This window comes from Bos grunniens, chromosome 23 (genome assembly GCF_055505025.1).
Source record: "Bos grunniens cultivar Pamir isolate PY7600 chromosome 23, Bosgru_T2T1.0, whole genome shotgun sequence".
NCBI classification, from domain to species: Eukaryota; Metazoa; Chordata; class Mammalia; order Artiodactyla; family Bovidae; genus Bos; species Bos grunniens.
The window spans coordinates 46,218,600-46,239,570 of record NC_141187.1 but is presented as its reverse complement, the minus strand read 5'-3'; the positions used below and the strand labels follow the sequence as shown (position 1 = coordinate 46,239,570).

Here is a 20,971-nt window from a genome sequence, read left to right as displayed (position 1 = left end):
CTCAACTCAGGTCCCTTTACTGTGTCGGTATCATTAATAGAATAATATCCAAGTCCCATAACTTGATGAAGTGGCCCCTCTCACCTAGCTTTGATGCTGTTTCCTGCCGCACTCTTGTCTCATACTTAATGCTCCTCCTACAATCCAAATTGGCAGAGTTTCCAATTACACCGGCTATGTCACGTCCTGTACCCTTACCCTTACTGTTTCTTCTCCCTGGAGGCCTCCTCCTAACATGTCTTTGACTTGGTATCCCATAACCATTTACTAATACAGCTCAGCAGTTTCCTTCTCTTAGAACCCTTACCTGAACCTCTCCTCAACCAGGCCATGTTGAATAGCCACTTCTAGTCTCCCTTAATACCCTGTGCATCTCTGCAAATTGCATGATGATTAGTGTCTTAGTGCTGTAACAAAAATACCACAGATGGAGTGGCTTTTCAACAACAGAAACTTATTTATCTCAGTTTTGGAGGCTGGGAAGTCCAAGGCTAAGATGCCGGTAGATCCTGTCTGGTGAGAGCTTGCTTTCCAGACAGTCACATTGCTGCACGTGTGGGAAGCGGCCAGCAGCTCTCTGGGGCACCGTTTGTAGTGACTCCAGCCCCCTCACCAGTGCTCCAGCCTCATGACGTAATCACCTTCATAAGGTGACATCTCCCCATACCATCACTTTGGGGGTAAGATTTCAACTCATGAATTTTGGAGAAACACAGTCTATAACAATTAGGAATTTATCTTTTTGTGTGTCCCATTATCTCTCAAACACAGACAGGTGGTGTGTTTTGATTCCTAGAGCTTAGCATAGTGTTAAGCACACAATAAGAACTTTATAAATATCTGTTGAATAAATGAATATGTGCATAGTGGGTGTGTTTGTCTAATGAATTCTCCAGGCCAGAATACTGGAGTGGGTAGCCTTTCCCTTCTCCAGGGGATCGTCCCAATCCAGGGATCAAACCCAGGTCTCCCGCATTGCAGGTGGATTCTTTACCAGCTGAGCCACAAGGGAAGCCCCTTGTCTATTGAACCTTACTATAAAGCTGTTTCATTCATTAAATACCTACTATACTCAAAATGTTCAGCTGCTGGCTTCTGGGGAGGAGGTACAGTACTACAATGAGCAAGACATAGGCTAATCCCTGTAGGAACTCACAGTCAAATGGCAGAGACAGATATGTAAACAAAAAATTATAGCACGATGTGATAAGTACTGTAATAGAGGCAGGCAGAGCGTACTAATGGAGCCTAAATTAGCCTGCAAATTTATTCTGTCATTCTAAATATACAGAAGACAGAGTTAAGGATGAATGCATTGACTAAAGCAGGGGAGACTCTGGAGGTTGTGCAGGAGAAAGTAAGAATTAATGTCATCTCCCTGAACAAAGTTGTTATGGCCACCAACACAGGGAACAGTTTTGTCTGACAGAAACGATAACCCATTCCTAGGCCACCCACAGAATGATGAAGTGCAAAAGGGCAGGGGCTCAAATGTGGGCTTGCATCTACTGCGTGACCTTGAGCTGGTCAGACGTTGGCTTCCATTGGGGTGTTAGTTCCCTCAAGTAAGAGGTGGTGATTGTCTCGCTTCCTAAAGCCAGGATGTCTACTGGGCTAAAGGAGTAGTTGAAGGGGGCTTGCCTCTAAAGAGACTGGAGGGAAGCCCCATGCCCTCGCAGATGCACACCCACTTCCAGGCATGCCATAGCACCAACCACAGTGGAAGGGTTAGTGGAAGACCCTTCACAGTGATGGCCGCGGGTAGCCCAATGGTGAGAGGGAATTAAGGGCCGTGGAGCTCAAAATTCTTGAGGTTATGGCGAAAAGGTTGAAGGATTATGGTTTCATTCTTGCGCAAGGGAGGGACCCCTCCAGCTGACGATGCTAAGCAAACTAACTGGTCAATCTTAGTCCCTTTAAGCTTCAAGACAAGTTGGTGGAACTTATCTGTATTCCACTTACCCTGTTAACCTATAAAGAGCCATTTCAATTTGGCTCATTCCTTTCAAAGTTGATCTATACCTCCACAGCCCTTGCACACTCTCTTCACTTCATCCACCCTTTAGTGAACAGTCCCATTATTAAATTCCCAGCTGAGTGGGGGCTACCTCTTTCTGCTGCAATTCTGGGGAGCCAATCAGATTATGAGCGCCTCCCGGGGTATCTGATACACCTCTGGGTCCTCAGCACTTTTTATTTGTTGTTGATGTTTAGTCACTAAGTCGTGTCTGACTCTTTTGTGACCTTGTGGACTGTAGCCCACCAGGCTCTTCTGTCCAGGGGATTTCCCAGGCAAGAATACTGGAGTTGCCATTTCCTTCTCCGGGGGATCTTCCCAACTCGGGATCAAACTTGCATCTCCTGCATTGGTAGGTGGATTCTTTACCACTGAGCCTCCTGGGAAGCCAGCACTGTTTAAGATAGCAGGTAAATTCTAGATGCTAATAAACTTTGTTTGCATGGATCAGTTCTGGTATTGTGGTTTTCTTAATATCTGCCTGGGGCAGGGGAAGTTTCTCTTACCCTTGGATTTCCTGATCTTTACTGCTCTCATCACCCAGAGCTGTTTGTATTTATCTAGAAGCCCTGCTGCCTCTGAACCAATATCACCCCCACAGTCGTCTAATGGCTCTTTCCCCCAGTAAAAAGTAGATGTTTCTGGAAATAATTAAATGTGTGTCATGCCCAGTTGAAGCCAAGTTCAGGGAGATTAGCATCTTCCTTCCAGTGGACTTTGCATCCCTAGGGCCCCTCATCCATTTGCTGTACAAGCGGCTGAGGACTGAGTTAGAATGAAGTGTTTCACCCTTTGGGTTATTTATGTCCCATCTAACAGCACTTGTTTCTCTTAGATGTCATTGTTACTGCCCTGCTTTTTAAAAGCTAGAACATTTATTAAAGGTTCCCATCTGAAGTCCGTTTGGTGAAACCACGTGTGGGTTTCCAGTCACCAAACCAAGCCAACTCTGAAAGGCATCAGAACCTTTTTTTTTTTTCCCTTTTCCAATCTATGAGAACTTTCCTAGCCTTCATGTTGGCTGTTGCATTGGGAAACCCGATCCAGATCTACCTTACTCTCTAATCCAGCTCTGCTTTCACAGTAGAATGCAGTGTCTGTATTAACCTTCTTGGACCCACTCAAAGGAGCTGAGTTCTCTTGATAATTTTAATGGTGCGTTTTCAGTTGCAAGGCCAAAGAACTCTTCCTGTTTACAAGCATGAAATTGACTCACATTGTCTTGAAGGTTTAGAGCAGGAAAGAACGGTTTGAGGTCAGATGAGAAATTAAAGCTCAGAGAGGTTAAGGGACTTGCCCCAAATCACACAGCTATTAATGGGGGGACCAATGACCAGAACACAAGTGTCTTAACAATCAGGCCAGTGAGTTTTCACTATTTCTTGAATTACTTTGTTTTGTACCCAAGTTCTAAAATTTTCAAGTGTATTTCTCTTGCTTGAATTAGTGTATCACTTGATTATGTGAGGTCTGATGAAGTTATTAAAGAGAAGCTGTGTACCTACAAATGACTTTTTTAATGCCATGTCAGATTCCATGTTTTGCAAAACTGTGTTAATCAGAAATGTGTGAGTTTTCTCATGAAAGAACTCAGATATTTCAGATAGACTTCTACATGTTGAACTAATCAGCAAAGTTAAGAAATGTATTCAATATTGACCAATCAGTAATTCCAGTTTCAACCTTTTAAAACTCATGTGAATGCCTATTTTCCTGGGAAATTCACCACAAGAAGGTTAGCGGTTAAGCTCTGGCTACCTTGTTTTAGCAGCCTGTACAGTACCATGTTTGAGTCATGTATATTTGTATATAGAAACTGCACTCTAATTTGCTGATTTTTTATCTAATAATTATGTCATTTGTTGAAGAGCAGTATTGAAGGCCCTAACAATAATTATAAATTAGGCTATCTCTACTTTCCAGCCTTTCAGTTTTTCCTTTATGTGTATAAGACTCTATTATTTGGTATATACAACTTCAGAATCACTTACCTTCCTGGTGATTAATCCTTGTAACACTTGTAATGTATCACTTTGTCTCTAATAAGTTTCTTTGCTCAGATAAAGCCTACTTTATCTGATATTAATATTATTCTTTCTTTTTGAATGAATGCTTACATGGTACATATTTTTAATCTTTTTACTGTCAGCCTATCTATTTTGTTGACATTAAAGCAAGTTTCGTGTAAGTATCATAGACGAGTTGTGAGGCACTGTGCCAGTCTCTGCCTTTCAATAGATATATTTAGGCAATTACAGTTAAGGTAGGTTTTAGTTTATTAGGACTTAAGTTTTCCACTTAGTTACTTGTTTCCTCTGTTTTTTGTTTGTTTTTTACCACTGTTCCTCCTTTCATGCCTGCTGTGTGTTCATTAAACACTTCTTAAGAGTCTGTCTTGGTTTAATCATAGTATTTTTGAGTGTATGTGTCTGTGTCGTTTTCTTAATGACTGCTCTGGGTATGACAACACACACGTGCTTATTACAGCCTGCTGGCATTACAGTTTGCCTCTTGGATTTCTTACTTCCATTTTACTCCCTTCACTTTCCCCACTTTTAATATCATACTCTTAGAAATCAGATTGTGTTACAGTTTTTGTTCTCCTCATCAAGTAATTTTTAAAACTCATGAGAAGAGTTAGTCGATTGTTTAGGCCACATATCTGCTCTCGACATTGTTCTTTCATCCTTTCTGATGCTTCAAGCTTCATCCTTTTGTCATCGTCTTCCAGTTAGAATTATAGACATCCCTCAAGATCCTTGGGTGATTAATTTTAAGACCTCCTGCAGATCCAAAATCCAAACATGCTCAAGTCCCTTATATAAAATGGTGTAGCATTGGCCTATAACCTAGGTACATCCTCCTGTACGTGTTAAATCTCTAAATTACTTATAGTCCCTACTGTAGAATAAATGCTATGTACAGGCAGATCTTGGGGATATTACAGGTTCAGGTCCAGGCCACCACAATAAAGCAAATAACATCATAAAGTGAGTCACTCACAATTTTTTGGTTTCCCAGGGCATATAAAAATTGTATTTACAGCCTTCTATAGTTGGAGATCAGCCCTGGGATTTCTTTGGAAGTAATGATGCTAAAGCTGAAACTCCAGTACTTTGGCCACCTCATGCGAAGAGTTGATTCATTGGAAAAGACCCTGATGCTGGGAGGGATTGGGGGCAGGAAGAGAAGGGGACGACAGAAGCTGAGATGGCTGGATGGCATCACTGACTCAACGGACATGAGTCTCAGTGAACTCTGGGGGTTGGTGATGGACAGGGAGGCCTGGAGTGCTGCGATTCATGGGGTCGCAAAGAGTCGGACACGACTGAGTGACTGATCTGATCTGATCTGATCTGATAGTTTATTTAGTGTGCAGTAGCATTATTTCTGAAAGAATGTACATAACTTAATTTAAAAAATACTTTATTAGTAAAAAATGCTAACCATCATCTGAGTCATTGTAGAAACATCAAAACTCACTGATCACAGAACACCAAACAGATATAATAATAATGAAAAGGTTTGAAATATTGTGAGAGTTATCAAAATGCGACATAGAGACACGCAGTGACAGATCTGTTGGAAAGTTGGTGCTGATAGACTTACTTGATGCAGGGTTGCCACAGACCTTCAATTTAAAAAAAAAAAAAAGGCAATTATCTGTGAAGTACAATGAAGCAGAGTGCAAGAAAATGAGGTGTGTCTATGAATAGTTACAAAAACAATAAAAATTTTATGTTAATAATTTCTGTCTGGCAAATTCAACTTTTGCTTTTTGGAACTTTCTGGAATTTTGGGAGGTGGGGAATATCTTTGACCCACAGTTGGTTGAATCTGTAGATGTGGAGCTCATAGATATGGACATGTTCAGTCATGTCTGACTCTTTGCAACCCCATGGACTGTAGCCCGCCAGGCTTCTCTGTCCATGGAATTTTCTAGGCAAGAATACTGAAATGGGTTGCTATTTCCTTCTCTAGGGGATCTTCCCGACCCAGGGATCGAATCCAGGTCTCCGGCATGCAGGCAGGTTCTTTGCCAACTGAGCCACCAGGGTCTTTATAGATAGGGAGGGCTGACTGTAATTCCTGTAGCCATGGTTTAAGGGCAAGTCTGCTAGTAACAAAATTCTTTTAAGTTTTCCTTCATCTGAGAATGTTTTTATTTCCCTTTCATTCCTAAAGAATAGTTTTCTAAGATACAGAATTCACTGTTAACAGTTCTTTTCTTTCAGCACTTGAAAATACTGTGCAACTTCCTTCTGGCCTCCACTGTTTTAGGTAAGAAACATGCTTTTATTTGAAGCTATGTTCCGCTATGGTTAATGCTTCATTTGTCTCTGGTTGTTTTGAAAACTATCTTTAGTTTTCTGAAGTGTATTTACAATGTGTTGTGGCTTGAATTTCTTTGGACTTCCCATATTTGGAGATTGTGTAGTTTCTTAAGTCTGTAGATTTATATCTTTTACCAAATTTGAGAAATTTTCAGCCATTAAAAAAAATGCTCTTTCAATCTAACTCTTTTTCTATTTTCCTTCTGGATCTCCAATGGTATGAATTTTGGATCTTTAGTTGTTGTCCCACAGTTCCCAAAGGCTCTTCTAATTAGATTTTGTTTTTTTCCGGTCTATTTTCTCTCTGGTTTTTGACTTGAGTAAATTGGTCCAGAAATGATATTTGGCAGAAACTAGCACAATTCTGTAAAAAAATTATCCTTCAATAAATAAATGGAACTTCCTTTAAAAAAAAAAAAAGGTTAATTGGTTGTATCCTCTGTTATCTCTACTCTGGTACTGAGCCCATTCAGTGAGGTTTTTTGTTTTTCTTCTATTACTGTATCTTTCAATTCTATAATTTTAATTGGGTTCTTTTTTATAGCTTCTACTTCTTTGTGGATATTTTCTATTTTTTATCTGTTTCAAGAGAATTTTCAACTGCCCATTAAAGCATTTTTTAATGCTTCATATTAAATTAATGTAAAGCTGCTTTACACTCTCTGTCAGATAAATCCAATATCCTATTCATTTCTGTGTTGGTAGAAGTTGATTGTTTCTTTGAATTCAAGCTGCGCTTTTTCTGGTTCTTGTTATGGCCAGGGTTTTCAGTTGTATCCTAGAAATTTTGATTATTATCTTAAGACTCTCTGAATCCTATTTAAATCTTTTATTTGAGCGATCAGTCACCCTGTTAAGGTTAGCACACAGGTCCTGGCCTGACTTTCGTAGACCATGGTTCCAATGACAACCTAATTTCCTGAGCCTTTGTGATGCTACCTTGATTTACTTTGTGTATTTGGTGCCACCGGGGTCCCAATATTACAACCAAAAGTATCTCTGGACGTTACCAAAAGTCCATGGGGAGAAAATCACCCCTAAAGTGAAGACCATTACTCTATAGAAACCAGAAGAATTCAACGTCCTCCATATGGACCAGGCCATGATCCTGTGGGGAGATGGGAGCATGCTCTCCCCTGACGCTTTGGAGAAGCACCTCAGGACCTCAGTCTGTGTTTACATGCACTGGCTTGGAATGAGGAAAGGCTTTATTTGCCTCTTGTTCCATCTCAAATTTATGCTCAGGGAGGATATTGATAATGACTCCTATAATGGACCAGAATTTGATTTCCTGTAGAACCCAGCTCAGAGATTAATCTAGCCCTTGACAAACAAGTGGTCTTTATTAAGGAACTACAGCTATCGAGTTTCAAGGTGAAATCCTCTTAGTATTACGTCTATGGCAGGCATATTTATACATTCTGCTTTAAGACATCTGCCAAAGATTGTTATCCAATACATCTTTTTTTTTTTTCATGTTAGTTGGTTTTCTTCTCATTTCTGCATTGCTGAAATGACATCAGGCGACCTTTTGAAAGTTTTTTTGCTTTTCTGCCTGGAAACATAGGGCAGTGTTTCATAAAAGCAAGGAAAAAGTTGCTGTGTTTTTTGTTTTGTTTTGTTTTTAAATCCCCTTAACAAAAAAGTAAACAAAAAGATCCAAAAACACACACAAACTGCCAAATTGTTCATTGTAGAGTTGACTCATTTGGTCAAAAGGAGTTGTTTTGGTTAATAATTTACTCGACTGACCCCTGAATAGAAATGCCACACTTGACCTGTATGAAAATGAAGTGAAACCTCCCGGAATACTTGTTTACAAAATGGCTGAAGTTTAAGGTCAAATCTGTAGGCCCCTTTGGCATTTTCTGTCTGCCAACCCTGTCTGAATCATTATGTATCAATTATTCATCTAGAATGTTTCACATTGTCTGGTTGGTGGAGGTACATTTTCCATCATTCTCCTCCAGAATCATGGCATTTTGGGGCTACTCAAAGGGATTCCAGTTTTTATTGGTGCCAAAAATAAATCACATGCCAATGCAGAATAAACTCAACATCTCTCTCTTACCTTCAAGAACAGTAGATTTCTTTGAAACCTGGCCTGCTCAGGATGAGAATGTTTTATGGCTTGTGAGCTCCTGTTGACAGAAGCACAGCGGCTTCTCAGCTGGTCAGAGGTAAGGTCTCTTCCTGACCCTCTACTCCAGTATCAACCCTTTGTATACTTGTCTTCAAAGATATCAAAACTTTTCCCATGATATTCTGCCTTTTCCCCTTCCCTATCCACCTTCCAAGATTCAGAGGGAGTAATGTTAAAATGATATGGAAAAGGTCTACATAGGGAGTAGATGAAGCCTAGCCACTTGTCTTCAAGGCTGACCTCAAACCACGAGCCCTCTTCGCCAATGAGCTACTTGAAGTGCTGAGGAGGTGACTTTTTTTCTGTTCTCGGAAACAGTGATTGTTTCACGGCAGGCCTATTGACTCCCAACTGTTGTAATAACACAGAACAGCTTTTACAAAGTTTTTGGGTCTTTGATGGTGTTAAAGAGAGCATCCCTGGTCCTATGAGTCTAGTTGTAGCTTTCAAAGTGAGGACCGTCTCAGGAGCTAAGAGAGAATACACTGGGCCTAGAAGCCAAGTGCCACACAGGAAAACCCAGCGCGCAGTCCCAGCACTGCTGCTCTTCTCCCATCAGGGACATCACTACAGCGCTACTGAGAGAGAGGGGGTGACTGAGGAAGGGTTTGCAAAATGCTGGATGATTTGGGTGGGCCTCAGATTGCTTTCTGTTTGGTGAGCCTGCTGGTCTGCAGCTAAATGTTGACTTCCAAAGAAGCGTGGACTCCGGAGTGAAGTGAGGCAAAGCCTGGTCACTTAATGGCCAAGAGTGTGGGCTCCGAAGTCAGTGTGTCCTTCTTCAAATCCTAGTTTCACTTCTCCTCACCTGTGTGACAGCAAGCAAGTGAATGAATCTCTGAATCTCAGTTTCTTCAACTGTAAAATGGGATAATAAGAGTGCCCAACTCATCAGATGTTGAATGAGACAGTACATGTGAAGTGCTAAGTAAGTACTCAGTCAGTGTTAGGTTTCATGATGGGAATTACCCCCAGCCCGTCTGTCCTCACAGCTGGCACCTGGTCAGAATGCCCGTCTAACCGACAGGTACCTCACTGCTAGAAAGTACAGGAACGGAAAGTGGCAGGGCCAACTTTCACAGTGTATCTTTGGTGAAGGGCATGCTGAGGTGCTAAATCTGTCAAATAGGTTCTTCGTTGCAAGAAGGCTGAACTCTTTGCAGAAAACATTTGATGGGAACAATTTCCAAGCATATTTTAGAATTCTCTTAAGGTCAACATTAACTTTTAAACTGAAGAAGAGCTGTTACTCTTGACCTGGGGCTTTCCATTAAGTCTGTAACTCAGAATTTCCCAGTGCACCCTGAGTAGCTTCTTAGGAATTGAAAAGAGCAACTGAAATAGACTTGAAGTCCAAGGTTTGTGGATTATCACACCTCTTTCTTTGTGTGTGTGTGTGTGTGTGTGTGTGTGTGTGTAATGGGGGCGAGTTCATGTGGGCAAGGGTAGATAAGAAGAAAAGTAAATGCTAAGTGTTGACCTGGAGTCTTGGCTTTAATCAAGGGGGATTGTAAGTAATAATCAGAAGTCTTCTGCTAACAGAGTGACATATGGAAAAATTCAAGTGTGTTCAACTGTTGACCAAATTCTGAAGCCTCCGAAAACTGATTTTGAATTCATAGCCCAAATATTATCTAGTTAGTATTTTCTTCTGAAGGAATCAGAGAGCAGGAGTGACTCTTCCTCCACTCAGATGGGGACACACGTGTGTGGCTCTGATGGACACACAGGGGCCCAAGGATCCTGGGAGTTCTCTGAGTTTGAGAAACAGAGAAACAGCTCTCAGGACCACAGAGATCGTAGACGGGAAAGAAAAGGGAAGAAGTTGTAAAACGTCCTCCTGTCTCTCTGCCCTGCCGCTTCCAGCCCCAGCCCAGCAGGGGGACAGCGGGACCCTGAGCTATGGAACTTTCCCCAAGTGCACAGAAGAAGGAGCCCCTGGGCCCATGTCTAGGGCTCCCGAGGGGGTGCAGTGTGAGCCCTCTCAGGGACCCCCCTGAGCAGACCAGAGGAGGGTATTTCAGCCTCGCATCCTGCATGGATTCCATGGTCAGAGTGTGTCCTCTCAGAACTCACGTGTTGAAACTGTAGTTCCCAACTAGCCGGTGTTTGGAGACGCTTTGAGGGGTAATTAGGTTATGAGGCTGGAGCCCTCAAGACGGGATTAGTGCTCTTATGAGAATACACTGGACAGTTTGCTTCCTGTCTCTGCTCTCTGCCTTGTGAAGATACAATGAGAAGACGATGATCTACAAGCCACAGAGTGGTCTCACACCAGACACTGGGTCTGCGGGCACCTTGGTCTTGGACTTTTTGCCTCCAGAACCATGTGGCATAAGTTTCTGTGCTTAAGTCACCCAGTCTGTGGTGTTTTGGTTGTCTCTGCCTGAGCTATCTAAGACAGTGGGTACGTACACTCCACTGCCCCTCCATCTCTGTGGGTGGGCAGAGACATGTTCACACTGTGAGACAAAGTGAGGCTGCATCCCTTTGGCCTGATGCAGACTGAGTCTGTTGAAGGGTAGACTGAGCACCTCTTCAACTGCCTGAGAAAAGGACCAAGATGAGGAAATAGAACATGTCCTCTGAAGTGCGGAAACTACGCGGTTATTGTTGTGCAGTCGCTCAGTCGTGCCCGACCCTTTGCAACTCCAGGGCCTGCAGCACACCAGGCTTCCCTGTCCTTCACTATCTCCCGGAGTTTGCTTAAACTCACGTCCACTGAGTTGGTGATGCTATGCACCCATCTCATCCTCTGTTGCCCCCTTCTCCTTCTGCTCTCAATCTTTCCCAGCTAAAACCATAGCTATTAAGTATTGGCCATTTAAAATTATTATGACATATTATTTTCATTAATTCATTAAAACAAAGATCTGACCCACATAAATAATAATGCACTGTTTAGTAAGCACATCAGTGGCCCAAGCATGTACAAAGCACTTTACACAAATTCTCTCATTGTTTTCCTTCCCACGGCCCTCCAAAGTAGCTTCTATTGTGCTGTTTTACAATTGAGGAAGCCACATCTGAGGATCTGAGTGGTTAAATAACTTATCCAAGGGCATAACAGTAAATAGCAGAACTGGGACTTGAAGGCATTTCTCTCTGACTCAGAAACCAATTATCATATGGGGACTCTGTGCTTTCTTTGAAACTACTCTGTGAATCTAAAGTCATTCCAAAATAAAGAAGGTTATTTGAAAAATAACATTCATTGTCTAAATCGATTTACTAGGCTATTTTTTCAAGCAACTTGTGAGACTTTTGCTTTGTTTATTTGCTAAATTTCCTGGAAGTTTTGAAAGTGTGTTACATAGTCACCTGGGGGTTCTTCCGGCATCTATATTCCTAAGTGTTTTTTTTATTTCTTCACGTAGAACACTCAGAGTAGAGCCTGCCACGTGGAAAGCTCTCAATAAATGTTAGTCATCACCGTCATGATTATCATCATCACTGTCTTCACAAACAACCATTGGTTACTTTATATTTTAAAAGCCAGCGAACATATTAATCCCCCCTCCTAGACAATGAACGACTCAAGAGTAGGGCCCATAGTAGGTGCTTAACCTATTATTGAAACAAATAAATCCCTGTGCTCACAATTAGATCTCGCAGGAAAGACTCTTCTGACCAATGGGCGGTTTGTTCCTGCTTCTGTTTCTAATTCTCCTTAGACCTGGAGGAGCAGGGGTGTTGTCAAAGTGCTGTGTCCTCCGTGACTCTTGGCCACTTTGTAAGAGAAGCATCCTTGCTCCAGCCAGCTGATGGCTTGGGGTCGGGATGCAACTGACTTAAAAGCCCCCATTCCTAAGACAGTTTTCCTCTTGCATGTCCTCCTTTGGCTCTAACTCAGTCAGGTCCAGCTCCCCTCTTTGCTGTGTTGTGCATCAGGGGAAAATCCACAAACGGGAACACAATTGGTGTGCTCCCTCATCCCTCACGGACACAATTTAAGAGGAGGCAGATTGTCTTTTCTTGCTGTCATGTTCGCTTCATATGCCATGTCCCCATTTTCACTAAATGCCAACAACTGTTTATGAATCCCCAGGAGCCGGGAAGATTAGGGGCATGGTTCCAGAAGCCTGATGCATCAGGAAATGTGAACTCTGAAAAACAAAAGTTTTCACTGAGGCTTTGCTGAGCTAGCACACTCTGTGTGTTCACTGAGACGGCAGGCCCCATCACATGAGTTTGCTCAACCAACTGGTGATGCCTGACCAGGGTACGGCTTTCAAAGATGTTAGTTCTAGGTAATTGCTGGAAAAACCCTCTAGCTCAGCACTACCCAACAGAACTTGTTGCAACGCTGGAGATTTTTACGTCTACCTTGGCCAATAAGGTAACTACAAGCCACATGTAGTTATTAAACATTTCAACTATAGCTAGTGCAAGTGAGGAGCTGTTTTATCTGTTTTAACTTACTGAGACTTAACTTGCTTTATGTGGCTAGTGGGGAAGTCCAGGAGGCTTAGTGGTAAAGAATCCGCCCACAATGAAGGAGGTGTGGGTTTGATCCCTGGGTCAGAAATCTCCCCTGGAGAAGGAAATGGCAACCCACCCCAGTATTCTTGCCTGGGAAATCCCATGGACAGAGGAGCCTGGCTGAATACAGTCCATAGGGTCACAGAGAGTCGGACTCGACTGAGCACCTAAACAGCAACAAAGTGAGGATCATATTGGGTAGTGCAGCTCTGGGTGAGCAAGACTGGGAATGCAGGACACTCAACATTAAAACAAGACAATCCCAGGCAAACTAGGATACTCAATCACTCTAAAGCAGATATAATGTTTGGCATTTTGGGAAGCGTGAATTAGACATGTGCTGGCTATAGTGTAGAGTGAAAGGGAGAGAAACACAGAGGCAAGATAAGGAACTGAGTTTTCCTTCCCAAGCAAAACACACAAAAAATATTCTTTCAAATGAAAGGATTAATGTGCTCATGGAGTTGATTCTTCAAACTGAAATAGCCTATGTAAAACTGCAATAAAAATATGAATATAGGAAACACCAATAAGACACTTATCCTCAGACTACCTGAGGACACCATCAGTAACCTACTTGAGCAAATTTTGAAGCCCACTCAGGTGGGAAAATAGAAGGTAATTGATGAATTCACTGAAAAACCATGCTTGTCTTGATTTCCTCCTCCCAGCCAAGGGAAGGGTTAAGAACCCTTAGAAGTTTCTTCTTGGATATGCTTTTCATGGGAAAGTCTTCTCTACCCCAAAGTCTCATCTACCTGCCAGCCAGCAAGCCTGAAACTCACCTTGAGTGGCTTCCTCTGGAGTAAGCATTGTCCCCTGTTAAAATACAGATATCTTCTAAGAGGGGTCACAGAGGACCATGTATTTGTATCATTTTGTAATTCAAAAATTTATTAGATTGATCTGAACTACCAAGATTGTGAAGGAATGAAATAAAGCAGTAGTCTCCCAACACCTTTGATTATGTATTCTTATCAAGAAAACTTTTGAACTCTGTCCCCAGTATATGTATATTTATTGGTATTCTGTCTATCCAAGAATACACAGAAGAACTGTACGAAAAAGATCTTCATGACCCAGATAACCACAATGGTATGATCACTCACCTAGAGCCAGACATCCTGGAATGCGAAGTCAAGTGGGCCTTAGGGAGCATCACTACAAACAAAGCTAGTAGAGGTGATGGAATTCCAGTTGAGCTATTTCAAATTCTAAAAGATGATGCTGTGAAAGTGTTGCACTCAATATGCCAGCAAATTTGGAAAACTCTGCAGTGGCCACAGGACTGGAAAAGGTCAGTTTTCATTCCAATCCCAAAGAAAGGCAATGCCAAAAAATGTTAAAACTACCGCACAATTGCACTCATCTCACACACTAGCAAAGTAATGCTCAAAATTCTCCAAGCCAGGTTTCAACAGTACGTGAACTGTGAACTTCCAGATATTCAAGCTGGATTTAGAAAAGACAGAGGAACCAGAAATCACATTGCCAACATCTGCTGGATCATCGAAAAAGCAAGAGAGTTCCAGAAAAACATCTATTTCTGCTTTATTGAGTATGCCAAAGCCTTTGACTGTGTGGATCACCACAAACTGTGGAAAATTCTTAAAAAGATGGGAATACCAGACCACCTGACCTGCCTCCTGAGAAATCTGTATGCAGGTCAGGAAGAAACAGTTAGAAGTGGACATGGAACAACAGACTGGTTCCAAATCGGGAAAGGACTACATCAAGGCTGTGTATTGTCACCCTGTTTATTTAACTTATATGCAGAGTACATCATGAGAAATGCCGGGCTGGATGAAGCACAAGCTGGAATCAAGATTGCCAGGAGAATATCAATAACCTCAGATATGCAGATGACACCACCCTTATGGCAGAAAGTGAAGAACTAAAGAGCCTCCTGATGAAAGTGAAAGAGGAGAGTGAAAAAGTTGGCTTAAAGCTCAACATTCAGAAAACTAAGATCATGGCATCCAGTCCCATCACTTCATGACAAATCGATGGGGAAACAATGGAAATAGTGAGAGACTTTATTTTTTTTGGCTCCAAAGTCACTGCGGATGGTGACTGCAGTTGTGAAATTAAAAGATGCTTTCTTCTTGGAAGAAAAGCTATGACTAACCTAGATAGCATATTAAAAAGCAGAGACATTACTTTGCAAACAAAAGTCTGTCTAGTCAAAGCTATATTTTTTTCAGTAGTCATGTATGGATGTGAGCAATGGACCATAAAGAAGGCTGAACACTGAAGAATTGATGCTTTTGAACTGTGGTGTTGGAGAAGACTCTTGAGAGTCCCTTGGACTGCAAGGAGATACAACCAGTCCATCCTAAAGGAGATCAGTCCTAAATATTCATTGGAAGGATTGATGTTGAAGCTGAAACTCTAGTCCTTTGGCCACCTGATGCAAAGAACTGACTCATTTGAAAAGACCCTGATGCTGGGAAAGATTGAAGGTAGGAGTAGAAGGGGACGACAGAGGATGAGATGGCTGGATGGCATCACTGACTCGATGGACTTGAGTTTGAGTAAGCTCTGGGAGTTGGTGATGGACAGAGAAGCCTGGCGTGCTGTGGTTCATGGGGTTGCAAAGAGTCGGACACGACTGAGCAACTGAACTAAACTGAACTATCTATCCAGGGCTTTCCTGGTGGCTCAGAGAGTAAAGAATCTGCTTGGAAAGCAGGAGACCAGGGTTCAGTCCGTGGATCTGGAAGATCTCCTGGAGAAAGGAATGGCTACCCACTCCAGTACTCTTGCCCGGATAATTCCATGAACAGAGGAGTGTGGTGGGCTACAATCCATAAAGTTGCCAAGAGTGAGACATGACTAAGCAACTAACACTTTTACTGTCTATCCATATGTTTTAATAAAGCATTTTAAAAAAATATTTTGAAGAAAAACCCCTCTTTCTGTTTTGTTTTATTTTGCTTTGCTTTGCTGTCTCTAGTTCATTTGCTCTAAATAGGCATCCGTATTAAAATGTGTTTGTAATTTCAGTCATCTTGGTTACCTGAATCACAATGGCTTTAAAAGTAATTATGTCTTAGGTGTCTTGGTGTCATTAAAAAGAGTTAAAATGTTTCACATTTTAGCATGAATTACTTAGGTTTTATTTCTCTTATTTTGCTCCCTCACATTTAAACCTTTCTTGTACATTTCTTTTTCTTATCACTGGACCATTGGAGACTGGTGGTGAACTGGAGATACAGTTAATGGGATACATATGAGAATGAAATCAAGGCATTGGGTCGGCTCCTTTATGGACCAATTTACTTGTGGTCTTGCTGTCAGCGGTCACTAAACTTCATTGTGCATGAGAATTAGCTAGAGATCTTTTTTAACCGCTGATTCCAACCCAAGAGATTCTGTTTCAGTGGATCTGGGGAAGAATCAGCCTTTGGAATAAGATCCCCTCCCCGCCCCTCCCATGCAGGCAGTCCATAATTGGGCTGTACTCATATCTCCAGAAAACTGGAGGAGACTGTGGGAATGGGTGATCAAGGCACCCTTAGTAGTGAGTAAAACAGTCTTGACTTTATAACGTGGTGACAACTGCTCAGAAGCATGACCTGTGTCACAGAATTGCTAAAATGGGGAAACGGAGGTGCAGAGTGTGTGGCTAGGGGTGTAGATGTATGCAGATGCAATACCATGTTTCTATGACGCAACACTTAGAATTGATTTTCTTTCTTAAGAAGGAAGCTTGTTTTGCATGTATCCATTTTAAATATGCTAAATCCTTTAGAAATTATACCTTTTTAGTCTTAAGCTTCCGAAGAGTTATTTGCAAATTCATGTCTCATTAACAGCTGTGCCACACACACCCCTGCCAGTCTCCCCAAAACAATTGTTTAAATCAGATATCTTGATTTGTGGTTCACAGTGAGACTTAGGTAGACGCTGGGACACTAGGAGAACACACTAAAAGAACTAAAAGACACTAAAAGAACACAAACAGCTTATGACATCCAACTGTACACTTTACTTTTTGCCACAAATGGGTTATGTAATCAGGAGGACAGAGACAGTTGAATAATTCACTTCCTAGGAACCTCTTAAACCCAGTAAGCATGCAGACCCTAAATAGATGAGCCTAATCCCCAGATCCTGAGTGTATCCAGACCTGTCTGTACCAGCATGAACACAGGGCGTGGTTCTGAAGATAGGATTCAACGTATGCCCACTGATTAAGAGAATGGTAGCTATTGTTGAAATATAAATAAAACCCCATTTCAAATTCAGGCTCTTCATAAAGTCTTCTTGCAATTCAATGTTCACTTTAACCACTTTCTTCTCTTTTCTTTGTTTAGAGACATCATTGACCTCGAAAAGTCAATGTGGGTCATTAGAAAATTAACTTCTTTCTTTGCTTATAGGAATTAATTTGGCAAGCTGTGATTAATTGAGCAAGAATGCTTGCAGTAACCATATTTTGTGTATCTAACCCTCTGAATAAGAGTGCGCCCTGTAATTACTTTGAAATGCTGCCTAAGGTTACATCTTGAGGGCTCAGAGGTGCCAGAGGGCTTCAGGGAAACCCTCATGAAGTGAGAGAGGAAGGTTTCTTGTTGCTTGATTTCACAGAAGTCAAATCCTCAAGCAGAATTCTATGATTTGCTGCTCGTTGAAAGCATGTCAGTCCTGAGAGAAAGGTATTCTGGGGATCATTCTAAATCAAATCCTTGAGATTTGCTGGTTTAGTTCAACAGGAAGATCTAACAGCAGAAGCACCATGACGCATCCTAACCAGCAAGATAAACTGTGATACAGAGGGTTTACGTGAATTTAGCACCTTATCCTATTCCCCTCCCTCCGGGGCCACTGTGGTCCCCCAACAGATTTCTTCCCCACTCTCTCATACACCTTCAGGATGTTTCTCAGAGTTTCTCAAGTACTTATCAGTTTCATCCCTTTTAAGCCAAGAGGCTGAAGAGCTGTGACAGGGTGGAGAGGATTGCATCAGGCTTGATGAGTGGCACTTAGGGGCCAGTAGTGGGTGTGTGTGTGGGTGCCCTTTTCTTCCCCTCTGCTGCTCCCAGCTGGAAACTTTGCCACCAAAAGCTTTCCCTGGCTTGTTTGTGGTAACTCATCTTGCTGATTGAAAAATAAAAGGACAAAAGACTAGGCACCACGGTGCATGTCAATACCTGGGACATCGGGAAATAAGGCTGGCTGCTGCTGCTGCTGCTGCTGCTAAGTCGCTTCAGTCGTGTCCGACTCTGTGCGACCCCATACACGTCTGGCAGCCCACCAGGCTCCCCCGTCCCTGGGATTCTCCAGGCAAGAACACTGGAGTGGGTTGCCATTTCCTTCTCCAGTGCAGGAAAGTGAAAAGTGAAAGTGAAATTGCTCAGTCGTGTCCGACTCTCAGCGACCCCATGGACTGCAGCCTACCAGGCTCCTCCATCCATGGCATTTTCCAGGCAAGAGTACTGGAGTGGGGTGCCATTGCCTTCTGCTGCCATGTCACATCAGTTGTGTCCGACTCTGTGCGACCCCATAGACGGCAGCCCACCAGGCTCCCCTGTCCCTGGGATTCTCCAGGCAAGAACACTGGAGTGGGTTGCCATTTCCTTCTCCAGTGCATGAAAGTGAGACGGTGCTAAATTCCTCTCAGCTTTATTCTTTCTCAGGGTGTAGGGGAAATTTTTCTGATTGTGTTAGTGAAAGCATCAGTTGCTCAGTTGTGTCTGACTCTTTGTGACTCCATAGACCGTAGCCCGTCAGGCTCCTTTGTCCATGGAATTCTCCAGGCAAGAATACTGGAATGGGTTGCCATTTACTTTTTTGGGGGACCTTCCTGAGCAAAGGGATCAAAACCGGGTCTCTTGCACTGCAGGCAGATTTTTTACTGACTGAGCTACAAGGGAAGCCCTTTTCTGATTGTAAAGAAGAGAATAAATTACAGCTCGACCCCTAGGCTTTGAAAGGAAGAATGACGAAGGAAAGGGTCATTTTCTCAACTTGTATGCACTCAGTGTTCCAGAGATGATTTATGGTGCGTTCAAATGCTGGGTGTCTGAGGCCCTCCCACTACAGCTTGGCTGGGTAGATGTGTTTGGTGTGGCCTAGCATTGGTGTGAAAACCAAAGCAGCAAGTGGCAGACACACCTTGGCTTGCTCTTATCTGTGCCTCATTGGATTTTTATGGTCTAGATCTTCCAGAGATGGTCACTCAGCAGCACAGAGTCTGCAATGACAGATGTACTTGCCAGGGGCCTCCCGGCAGCAACAGTGCTGTATTGGTAAGCTAACATGATAGTGACTTAGTGGTTTAAAGTTTAGGAAAGTTTTCACTAGATTAGAGGAGGGGTACTTGAGCATATCATTGGGGAGGATGTGCAGGTGAGGAAGGCCGTTCAGTGTTTTGGAAAGCACATCTCTCTGACACCCTGCTGACATTTACCCTACAGGAGTTTGATAATAGACGCTCACTTTCAGTGGGTATTTTAACAACACAAGGAAGCAAGATGCCCTGCATAGTGTTTAAGTTGGAGAAAAGAACACGTGGAGAAGGAAAGGGCATCCTGCTCTTAGATCTCAATGTATCTAGTGGGCAGGGAGATTCCTCATTACCCCCTCACCCCTCCGTCATCTTTGACCAAAGCAGTTTAAAAGGCATTAAACCTCTCCATGCGATTTCACATGAGAACTGGAATTGAGCAGACATCTGGCAACACTTCACTGGCGCAGAAAACAAGTGTTCAGAAACCCCAGCTGGAGTTCTAAGAAGCCACACAAATCCACATCGCTGCCCACCCGCTGGAGGGCCCCTCGCCCTCTCCACAACTGCTCATCTTCACACCCTGATAAAGCTCAAATGCCAACTCCCAGGCATGGAGCTCACCTCCGGCTGCCCGAGTTTCCTAAGAGTAAAAGGCAGGGAGTCGAGACCATGCCAGCTTCCTGCGTGCAGGGGGTCTTCCAACCCAGAGCTCCACCAGCCACTGGCCGCCTCTTGCCCAAAGGTCAGAAACGCTGAGTCGGCCGGGCAGTGCCCTCACCCCCTTACCTGGTGATGCAGCCATCTCTCTGTCCCAGCCAGCTGTTGGTCTGGTAGGATGTTTACCTGCAAACTGTTTTTCTTAAGACTTAGCCTCACCTTGTTGGTTTCCACAGGGATGGCTCTGTTCCCAACAACGGTCATCACATGCTAAGTTGCAAAACAGAAGAACGAGAAGGGCGACTCTGGTCTGGGGAGTCCCTGGGGCTGGCTGTTGGTTGAGAATGCTCTCAAAGGTGAGCAGGCAGCATACCTGATTAATGACAGGCATGGGGACAGCTGTGGCTCCCAGGAAGTGGGGCACAGTCGCTGGCAAGAGCCACTTTTTTTTTTTTTTTTTTTTTGGTGAGTGGGTGTTCAGAGGCAACTCCCTGCAGAGCTAGCATTGTCCACCTGAAGGAAGAATGTACAGAAACAGGGCAACGGAGGGAGAAGGTGTGCGTGCGTGTGTGTGTGTGTGTGAATGCAGTACAAAAGGTTTCTATCAATGAAGGCAAAAACTGGATTCCCTTTTTTTGAAGTTGCTTTATTGAAGTATCAATGTACAGAAAACTGCACATATCTAGGGCTTCCCAGATTGGTAATAGTGGTAAAGAACTTGCCTGCCAATGCAGGAGACATGGGAGACGCGAGTTTGATCCCTGAACTGGGAAGATCCTTTGGAGGAGGGCATGGCAATCCACTCCAGTATTTTTGCCTGGGAAATCCCATGGACAGAGGAGCCTGGTGGGCTACAGTCCATAGGGTCACACAGAGTCAGACATGACCAAAGCATCTTAGCATGCACACACATATCTAAGGTGTACAAACTGGTGAGTTCAGATGTATGCAAAGACATGATACCATCACTATAATCAAGGTAGCAGACATTTCTGAAACCTCCCAACTTTTCCTGGTATTCCTTAGGCTTTTTAAATTGTTTTTGTTTCTTGTGATCAGAACACTTAACATGAGATCTACACTCCTAACAAAATGTTAAGTGC

The 20,971-nt window shown here is 43.0% G+C and overlaps 1 protein-coding gene across 7 annotated transcripts in view; it reads right to left on the bottom strand.

Annotated features, from left to right (window-relative positions):
• Window positions 1–20,147, bottom strand: part of ADTRP (androgen dependent TFPI regulating protein) — an 89,333-nt gene extending 69,186 nt beyond the window's left edge. For 2 of the 7 annotated variants that reach the window (XR_015152546.1, XR_015152547.1), the window contains exon 1: window positions 19,998–20,015. Coding sequence is in view for 2 of the 7 variants with exons in the window: in XM_086370309.1 (XP_086226435.1) it covers window positions 19,998–20,132 (135 nt within the window). In the remaining 5 variants the exon portion in view is untranslated. Of the gene's footprint in view, window positions 1–19,997 lie in introns of all 7 variants that reach the window. The other 5 variants (XM_086370309.1, XM_086370310.1, XM_086370301.1 and 2 more) reach the window with 3 other exon arrangements.
• Between the last annotated feature and the right edge of the window lie 824 nt (window positions 20,148–20,971).